This window comes from Pelmatolapia mariae, linkage group LG15 (genome assembly GCF_036321145.2).
Source record: "Pelmatolapia mariae isolate MD_Pm_ZW linkage group LG15, Pm_UMD_F_2, whole genome shotgun sequence".
Taxonomy (NCBI): domain Eukaryota; kingdom Metazoa; phylum Chordata; class Actinopteri; order Cichliformes; family Cichlidae; genus Pelmatolapia; species Pelmatolapia mariae.
In genome coordinates this window covers 6,301,179-6,311,273 of record NC_086240.1, presented here as the reverse complement: position 1 = coordinate 6,311,273, position 10,095 = coordinate 6,301,179, and the positions used below count along the sequence as shown (strand labels likewise).

Here is a 10,095-nt window from a genome sequence, read left to right as displayed (position 1 = left end):
CCTTCAACTCAGTGTTTCTTGCTATGCACTCTGAACTAACCTGATATCAGTTTCATAACAACAGAAGCAAAACATACTCAATTCTGAGTATTTGTATCTAATGACAGCTGCAGTTGTATTTAACACCTGCGTTCTGTAGTTAGCATTGTGCACGATGAGTAAATGTGTTACACTGTGATAAATTTTGTCTAAATAGGTGAAAATTATTGTAGGCGTTACCAAAAGAGTGCTTCATTCAATAGATGTGTGAAGAAGGCTGTGTATTTGGCTCAGAGAAAGAGGTTTTCTGTTTTATCTGTGTCAACAGGCACAATAAACTGTTTGCTGTAATTATAAAATATTAATCTAGAAAGGTAAATACTGCATTGTTCCTAAATATGAACAGACCTTGCAACATAGCTCAGTTTGATTTGGGCCACATGCTCACATGAGCAAATCTGGACAATGACAGCAATAATTTTTAATAAAACATCACCAGGCAACACATTTAGGCAGTCAAGCGGCACAATCAGTAAATACAGCTTGATAATCCCTCTTTGTCCTGTGGGGAATCATACAGTGATGTTGACAGAGACACTATCATATATTCACAATACATCCATTTTCTTGACTGCTTATCCAGTACAGGATTGAGGGGGACTGGCTCCAGCTCCCAGATCAAATAGTCTTTAAACAAGATGTGAAGGAAATGCAGACTTCCCCCTTCAATTCAGGGGTTCACATCCCACAGAAGCTCAACTGGATTTAAATCTGGGGAATTTGAAGTCCACGCTTCAAACTTGCTGTTGTGCTCCTCTAACCATTCCTGAACCATTTCTGCTTTGTGGCAGGGAGCATGATCCTACTGAAAGAGGCCACAGCTATCAGGGAATACTGTTTCCAAGAAAGGATGGTCTGCAGCAATGCTTAGGTAGGTGGTACGTATCAAAGTAATAGCTACATGGAGGGCAGAACCCAATGTTTCCCAGCAGAACATTGCCCAAAGCATCGCACTGCCTGCACAAGCCTGCTTTTTTCCCACAGTGGATCCTGTGCCAGGTCTTCCCCTGTGAGGTACACGCATCCGGCCACCCACGTGATGTAAAAGAAAGTGTGATTCATCGGACCATCAGATTGTCTTCTTTTGCTCCATGGTCCAGTTCTGATATTCATCTGTCCACTGTTGGTGCTTTCCTTGGTGAACAGGGGGCAGTATGGGCATCCTGCCTGGTCTGCAGCTATGCAGCTCCATACACAACAAACTGTGATGCACTGTGTGTTCTGACACCATCAGAACCAACATTAACTGTTTAGGTAGTTTTGAACTGCAGTAGCTCATCTGTTGGCTCGGACCACACGGGCTTACCTTTGTTCCCCATGAGCATCATTGAGTCTTGGCCGACCACAATCCTGTCACTGACTCACCACTGTTCCTTCCTTGGACCACTTTTGATAGATACTGACCACTGCAGACCAGGAACACCCCACAACAGCTTGTCAAACTCCTCAGATAATTACACTTGCACATTTTTCCTGCTTCTAAGAAATCAACTTTTAGAACAAAAATGTTCACTTACTCTCTGACAGCTGCCATGATGAAGAGATAATCAGTAATATTTACTTCACATGTCAGTGCTTGGTGTATAATTTATATACATATAGCTATAGGTATGTGTTCAGATGTACATCCATATTTTTGTAGGTGGTAATTGTGCGGATAAACATATGTATCAGGATGATGATCATCACCATTCATATTCTTTCTTACTTATTCAAAATCCCGCTATCTGTCTACCCCCCTTTATCCTGTCAGGACAAATTGTGTTTCAGCTTGTCCTGTTTTCCTTGTTGTGTGTCTTTGTCCTGTGCGGTTGTTGCTTTTTTCAAAATCAAATGTATAACATAAACCTCTTGAATCAAAGCTAAAGTCTGCACAATCAAAAATTCATTAAAAAAAAAATTAAACTTCCACTGTGGTGGTGTCCAGAAGCAAAGCTACCAAAAATTTATTTTTTTGTCGACTTTTCTCTTAAGGTAACTGAAGAATTCTTACCCAAACCTACATATGCTTCCAGTTAAACCATACAAAGGATAAAAAACATGATCGATGCTCAAACAGCACACGGGGATAGAAATGCTCACTTTTATACCTGAGGCACTCTGAACTGGCACACGCCCTGACAACCAGCGAGGTACGATCAGGTACAACAGCAATTATTTGTCCCAGGATGATGTCATTTCCTCTCTCCAGCTCACACTATAAAAAGGGTGCTGTTGCGGCGAGGTCTTGGTGGAGAGACCGGAGAAGACGGAGGCTGTCGGGTCACCGATGCTGCAGAAAATCTAGCTCTCCAGAAATACCGAAAGGCGGCTAAGTTTTGTTCAGAATGCGTCCATAATTCACCGACTTTGATTTACAGGGAAGAAACCTAACCTTCTGATAAAAGCTTCGCTATTTTTTATTATTCCTGGAGAGCTACTTCGCCTCGTTTCCAAACATGATCGGGAGAGGACTGTTCCTTTTGGCAATCCTGTCTAGCTGCGGTAAGAAAAGGAACAGAGAGCTAAACCTTGATGAAGTTGAGCGATATAAAGACACAGTCGGTTGGTTGAAGGAAATCTGCATTAAGTATTGTGACTGCCAGGGTTCAGCACCGAGGACAGCGACAAGTACATCTTTAATTGCAGCGAATTCACCTGCGCCTTTGGCACAATTATTCCCGTTACTAAAACAACCAGAGGCTTGTAGTAACACAGCGAGTGAGGAAAGAAAAGCACACACACACACACACACACACACACACACACACACACACACGAGCTGTAGGGATTATGAAAAGCATGTGAACAAATGAACATGCATGATTTTCTTTTCTCTCTGTGTTCTTGTTCTCTTGCAGTCCTTTCATTGCCAGTGACTTCGAGTCAGCTGGAGAATGAGGACGTAAAGGTAAATATTTTCTTATTGTTTTTGGTTACATTTTCTATTCTAATATTAGTTTTATTGGAGCAACAGAAAAGCAAAAAAAGGAAAAAAGCAAAAAAACAAACTAGTGCAGGTTAGTGTTAACCTTCTTAAATCGATACTTCAGGGATATTCTTCTTTTCAGTATGACAAATAATACAAATCCACTGCATTGCCTTCTAGCTGCACTCTTAAGGCACGCAGTGATTAGAAATGTTTAATCCCAATAATTTAAAGCTTCAAGCACCTTCATTGTGAGGCAAACCCACATTTGACTTTGTAAAAATCAATAGAAAGCAATTTGAAAGCAATGGAGAGCCTTGACCTCCATGATTTTGAGGATGCTAAATCCACTGACAGAGAGGGAGGGAGGGAGAGAGAGAGAGCTTTCCAGAATAAGGTTTGGAGAGACAAGACTACTAAAGAGTAATGTGGAATTTGATCACTTCAAAGGTCTTGTGGGAAGAAGCTGGGCACCTTTAAAAAAAGAAGAAGAAGAAGAAAAAGATTGTGAAAAATTATGTATGGATGTAGTATTGGCACAATGGGAGTTGAAATAATTTTGATCCCTCATCTAAAGAGATTTATATCTTTCAATTAGTGGCTAAGTTAGCACACAAGCTGCATTCAAAGAGTCTCAGACTCATATGCTGCTTTTGATTCAGTTTAATTCATCTTGCTTGCAACAGCAGCCTGTTTTACTGTAATTCTCACTTTTTTTTTTTGGATCATTTGGGGACTGTCTCTCCTCTGATTCTGGATTGTGTGCATCCACAGGTGATGAAATGCATCGTGGAGGCACTGGCAGATGTCCTATCGAGGCCACACCCCATGCCTGTCAGTCAGGAGTGTTTGGTCACACTGAAGACGGGTAAGCAAAAGAAAGAAGACAGTTCGGCAACACTGAGCACAATCAAATGTCCTTTATCATTTAAAGTGGCTGTTAGCATGGCTCGGTGCTGCAAACAACTACATTTATAGCTTAAATTAGCACAGGCAACATGCACTTAAAAAATGAGTTATTAATAAAAAAGAATTGATTTTGCAATTACGTGTTAGAATATTACATCAAACTGAAGCATGTCTCTTCTTCTACTGCACACAGGCTGCATCCACATAAGGACGGTGTAAGATAACCCACAGTCTGGCTATTATCTAGTCCCATCTAAAAACACCAATAAAACTTTGATTTTCACATAAAAACATTTCCCAGACTGTTGGATGGTGTTATCCTCTCTGCTGACCTTTTCTTAACATCCTCATATCTTAAACATGCTGCAGAAACAGTGCGTTTCCTTCATATTGCTCCTGCGAGGCAGTGTTTTAGGTTTTAGTTTTACATTCCATTAATCTGAGGGTATAATCAGCTATAATGTATTTTCCCCCTCTGTTGCCAAGTGCTTGCTCATCACAAAACTGTTGGATCTCTTAATCTTACTATGCTAAATGCCTTGAGATATCATATTTTCTGATTTGGCCCCATGGGAATAAAATCAAAAATGGATGTATGTTTACATTATTTCTAACCTTTACCAATTTGCGAGGGCACTGGTAGAGGTGGCTCCCTGTTTATAGATTTATACAGATTTCCCTGGTCAGTTATTATCATCATCCCCACCCTCACTGCTGCCATTCCCATATAAAAGAGCGGATTAAAAGAGGCCAGGCCTTGCTGGAAAAGCGCTGTATTTTAGAAGAAATCCACCGTTCTCTCATAACGAGTGCATAGTGCTCTGATCATAAGGTTAATGGATTGATGCAGTGAATGCTGGGTAAAAGTCTGCTGCAGAGTGTTTTATACAGAGAGGTCACTAGGACTCGATAAAGACGATTCAGTTACATAGATAGTGTTTTACCTTGATGTCGTCCTTGTTGTAAAAAAAAAACAAAACACACACACACACACAAAAAAAAATCAATCACAGCCTTACTCATCGAGCGTTTGCTACTGAGCGGGTGCTGTGAGCGGGAAACTGTACACCACCGTAGGGGATGGAAAGAAAGGAGAATGGAGAGGAGGAGTAAAAGGAAAAGAGAGATCACTGATTGATACAAGAACATGATACAGTACAGTGTCTGTCTCTTGCTCCTGCTGCTGCATGCTATATGCAGTGCTGTTTGTGGGTCAGCAGAAAGTCCAAGTGCTCGCTTGCTGCTGTGGGAGTCTCTGTGGGCCAAATGATTAATTGTGCTCTTGCTTTGAAAGCAGTAAATTCCAGGGCAATTAACTCTGATGAATCCACAAAAGCGTGTCTCTGAATCCTTTGAAAACAGTGAAAAGGGAAAGATGTACACCTGTGATTTACCCCCTACAGCATCGATTCCCTGCCTTTTATCTGCTATTTTTTTTTCTTCTTCTTCTTCTTCTTCTTCTTCTTCTTCTTCTTCTTCTTCTTCTTCTTCTTCACTGTTATATGTTTGCATTTTAATGTGGTTGTGTGTGTGTGCAGATGACCGACTTGTTACTATCCTTCGTCATCAAAACTTTCTGAAGGAGATGCAGGAGATCGCTGCTCAAGGTGAGTCACGGATTACTCATCCCGTTTACGTGTGCATGAAGATAAGAATGATGGAAGGCTCGAGCGACTCATTTTCATTTAAGGTGGTCGGGGGAGAGCTGATACGCCTACAGCAGCAGCACCGACCCTTCAGGCTACAGATGATGTCCCTGGTGAGCTGGACCTTCCTATACATCATGTGGTTATGCTTCTTATTTTTTATGGCGTATCTAATCGGCGGGTTAAATGCAGCAGCTGTGACAGTGATGTATAGTTTCCATTATTTATGTTTTTCAGCAAAGTCGCGCTAAAAAACACATCAAAAGTGCTGAGGTAGATTTAACTTCTGCTGAGGCTCTGTGAGGGAAAGAAATCAGAACATGTATGACGTCCTTGTTGTCATCCTTTTTTAGTGCCAGTACTCAGTCAATCACACAATGGTAGGGTGCGAAGGAAACACAAGGATAGCAATTTGAATGTGGTCAAAGAAGAAGATAAGGGGTTACATATGCCTCCTACTATCAATCAAAAACATGGGGGTAACAACAATAAACCCCATAATAAACTGTAGTACTTTTGTGTAAGCACCTTCTTTTAAATCACTAGAAAATCAATTTCTTCTAGTAAATTAAATCCCCACTCTCCCCTATTTTCAGATCGATCCATGTTGGAGGCTTTGGGAGGCCCCGGTGAACGATCTATCCTGTCCAAGAGGACGGGAAATGGAAAAGATGAAAAGGAAGCAGGCATGGAAGACAGAGAGTTGCAGGGGGACAATGATGCTGAAGAAGTGCAGGTGAAACGGGAGAGTGATGAAAGTCCGGGAAGCCACGTCTCTAAGTCTGCAGAGGAGTGGAGGGAGGGCGAGGATGAAATGAGGGAGGAAGATGAAGAAGGCTATGACGAGAAGCGAGCAGAGGAGAATTCAGAAGAGGAGAGCAAAGGCAAGTGCACATTTCCTGGTCCTTCTTTGAAATCCATGTGTTATAAAGTAAAAGTAGCATAAGGAAATTGGAAAAGGGGATTGAGAGTTTGGCATCTAAAGATGCAGTCAAGTTTTTTATTTTGATAATACAGGCCACTCAAAGCAAATGAAAAGATATAACATTAACCAAATGGTAGAAGCTGGATCTTAAGACAGAGAGAGACAGCGCTGAAACAAAAACTGCCTTGTAAATGGAAACTGCTTGCTATCTCAGGGCTGGCTGATTGATGGAAGCACTTCCATCTACATGATGAATCTCAGCCCCCTCACTCGCAGGGGAGCGAGGCCAGCACGGCTGGCAAAATGACAGCTCGTCAACAGGAATGAATGAGTAGCTCAATGTTGGAAAATTCAAGCGCTCGGTTACAACTGCAGTCATCTCCCCATACCCTCTAAAGTTATCAAGACTGCAATCAGCTCTTTCTATCTCTGCAATGTTCAACAGAGAAATTGTTTTATTTTGAGTACAATGAAATAGTGATACTGATTCTGCAAAATGGAGCTTCAGCCAAGTCATCTGATCGCTCCAGCCATGCTGATAATTCCCATAAAGCATTGCTAGCACTACTGAGGTCCAGTGCTGCCAGCTGGCAAGAAATATTTCATTACAAGAAGTGGAATCTTGCTGATGGTGGAGACTTTTCTGGCAGCGGCCTAGCAGAGGTGTTTCAGTGAGAAAAATAGTAAAAATAAATCTTATTCTTTTCATATTCCCAGATGATGGATCAGATGAGAAGAGAGATGCACGCAGAAAGAAATCAAAAGGCGAAACGTCCGATGAAGAAGATGAAGAGGAAGAGACAACCAAGAGGCTCTCACTCTTCCATAAAAACAAGGGCAAAGAGGAAGGACGTAAGGAGGAGACAAAGCGAGGGAACAGGGAGAGCTTACAGCGGTGGACCAAGGCGACCAAGCCTTTGCTGCTGAAGAAGAAAGCAGCCACAAAGGAGGAGCAACAGGAAGTGTCTCATCATTCAAAAGAGATAGCGGAGGAAAAGGAGGAGGAGGAGAAGAAGAAAAGAAATGCTCAGAAGAGTCCAGAGGAGAAGGAGCTGCAGATGATTGCTCGAAGAGCACCGGAGGAGAGGAGGGGGCTAGAGGAAGAAGGGAGCGCCAGCAGAAAGTCAGAGGTGTGCTTTCCCCTTCTTCTGTGAGATTTACGGTCCGAGAAACAAAAATAAAAAGTGCTAAATCGCTTAAATTAATCTTTCCACGTTAGGAGATATAGCAAGCCACAACTTAGCTTAAAATAAAACTGGAAATTGTTTTTATATAACCTCCAATAAAACCACTAATTAATAATGAAACAAACAAGAACACTGAGAGAGCATAAAGAGGATACTTAAACTTTTACATTTTATGATGTTTTTATTACAACATGGTGACGTCAGCCCGTTACAGCATCGCTGTGGCATTGTAAGGTGACGTGCTGAAAAAATAAATAGTCCAAACATATTGTTGTAAAGCTGATAAGACAAGCTATAAAAAATATGTTTAAAGTTATACTGATTTTTACATTTGGTGTGAGCTTGACTACGACATGATTTTCACCAAAATGAAATCATCTCAAGCTGTTATTGGGTGTGTTCCGTCAAACAAAATTTGAACATTACATCTTGAAAACTGTGGATGCTAGACTGCTAACAAACAGACAAACAAACAGAACCGATTAAGTACTCTCTCCATTTTGTGGGTAAAACAACAAGGAGTGTTTGATTTTCTTTTTGGGAGTTAAACCATAGATCTTAGAGATGGACATCTCCGTTCTGGGTTGTTCAGCTATAAGAGTATACCAAAGAACATCATGTCGCATTCAATAAGCTGTGAAACCAGTGATTGAGACCACAGATGCATCAGAAAACCTGATCAAAGGAACCAAAGTCTAGATTTCCATCAGACATCTGCACAACCAGACTTCTTTTTGAAATCACAGGGGTTGCCCCCTGCTGGCCATTAGAAAGAATGCAGAATGTTCCTCTTAGAACTAGAAGTAGCATCCATCTTTGATATACAGTGTGTGGCTGTTTCTAGTCTTCAAGAGCACTAAACTCTGCTAATGACACATTCATATTTAGATATAAGGGATTTCAATGAAATTGTTCCTCAGGATGCTTTACCTGTTTGCTTCTAAAGCAGGATTCTTCCTACAGCTTGACTCCCTGCAATATCTTGAAAGGAAGCTATTTACTGCAATAGCCTTAATGGATGCAAACTGCAATACAGTTGTTATTAAAGTGAAGGTAAAGGATGCCATTCTGGATGTTATCTGCGCTCTCTCTAATAGATAGGACATTTGAGCCACGGATAAATATGATTGTTTGCACTGCTGGTGTCCCTTCTCTCACACGCTGTCCTCTCATTATACCTGCAGGAGCCTGAGATTGAAAGTCTGGCAGCCATCGAGTCAGAGCTTGAAAATGTTGCCCAGAAACTCCACGAGCTGCGGCGAGGCTGAGAGAAATCGAAAGAGAGAGAGAGAGAGAGAGATTGGAACAAAGTTTGACACCGCAACCTCCTCTGCCTCCTCGTCCTCCTCCGCTTTGCCAGCTGCCTGGTTTCCAAAGATAGAGCGTGTGAATGTGTGACAAGATTTTGTCTTTCCGCTATTTTTCCTGAGGAGGCCCGACCGCCGCGGCCTCACTCATGACGTTCACATAGAGTAGCATACAGTAGATGCACATTGCAGCTAGACGTGCATACTAACAACACACAAGTGCGCGCGTACCGTGCATTTGCGTGCGTAACATTTCAGAAGATTCCCGAAGAAAGGCGACTTGTTCAGCTTCATTTTCTCTGACAATCATGTCTCTGTTTCTGTAAACGTATCTCTTCTGCTTTTTAGATTATTTCAACGGTGCGCACTGATCCATTGTGAAAGGTTAAGGCAAATCCAGGTATACACCTACAAGGTGAGGTTGTACAGTAATGGCATGTATACATGTACAAAGCTCTTTCTGGAATGCTCATTTACTTACAAAGTTAAAGATAGAGAAGACTTAGATGATTGTCATAGATGCAGTTGATGCAAATCAAGCCAAGACAATAAGTGATTTTTAGCGGATTAATGTCTGGGGTGTGATTGTACTGAATTTATGTAAGAAAATCAATAAATTGAATAGTTTATCTGGAATTCTCTATTTGGTGACTGTTTTTCATGCCTCTAAGGTCAGCTTATCATTAACATATTAAAGGGAGCGTATTAAGAGTCATTACAGGACCATCACACTGTATAGATTGATATACACAACCCACACAAACCTATAGGATCCACTGCAAACTTAAATTACAAGTGTAGATACAGTCTGTGCTTGTTTGTGGGCGACAAAGCTGACAATATGAATCATCAGCATGACACACAGGCTGTTGACACATTCTTTTTCAACAGGCAATTTAACCTTTGGTTTTGGCAGCAATATAAAAATTCTCTGGTTGTTACTATTAAGAAGAAAATATCTAGCATAGATAGTATCATACAGTGTTAGCTGTTTTTTTTTAATGCTGCATTTTAACAGCAATATGTCGAGAGCTGCCGAGTGAAACATGGATTGGAAGGAGTCAAGAACACAATGTGGGCAGTGGAGAAACTAAAATGTGAAAGTTCTGCTTTCTTTGGCTACTGGAGTAAATATAGCTACTGTAGGCATGACTCAAAACTGAATCATGTACAG

The 10,095-nt window shown here is 41.2% G+C and overlaps 1 protein-coding gene across 2 annotated transcripts; it reads left to right on the top strand.

Moving 5' to 3' along the window:
* The first annotated feature begins 2,260 nt into the window (after window positions 1-2,260).
* Window positions 2,261-9,557, top strand: chga (chromogranin A). 2 transcript variants are annotated; one of them, XM_063495297.1, is made up of 8 exons: window positions 2,261-2,523; window positions 2,880-2,929; window positions 3,722-3,815; window positions 5,395-5,463; window positions 5,547-5,615; window positions 6,099-6,386; window positions 7,145-7,557; window positions 8,799-9,557. In XM_063495297.1, the coding sequence occupies exons 1-8, from the start codon at window positions 2,478-2,480 to the stop codon at window positions 8,880-8,882; spliced, it is 1,113 nt and encodes a 370-aa protein (XP_063351367.1). In that variant the 5' UTR covers window positions 2,261-2,477; the 3' UTR covers window positions 8,883-9,557. The 2 variants fall into 2 exon arrangements, with proteins under 2 accessions (XP_063351367.1, XP_063351368.1); XM_063495298.1 differs by lacking the exon at window positions 5,547-5,615.
* Window positions 9,558-10,095: the final 538 nt, after the last annotated feature.

What these genes read in the sequence shown, in the direction of transcription:
- chga (XM_063495297.1), top strand. Translation starts at nt 2,478, where the DNA reads ATGATCGGGAGAGGACTGTTCCTTTTGGCAATCCTGTCTAGCTGCG. An exon ending in TGGAGAATGAGGACGTAAAG is followed by an intron (nt 2,930 to 3,721) that starts GTAAATATTTTC and finishes GTGCATCCACAG; the next exon opens with GTGATGAAATGCATCGTGGA. An exon ending in TTTGGTCACACTGAAGACGG is followed by an intron (nt 3,816 to 5,394) that starts GTAAGCAAAAGA and finishes GTGTGTGTGCAG; the next exon opens with ATGACCGACTTGTTACTATC.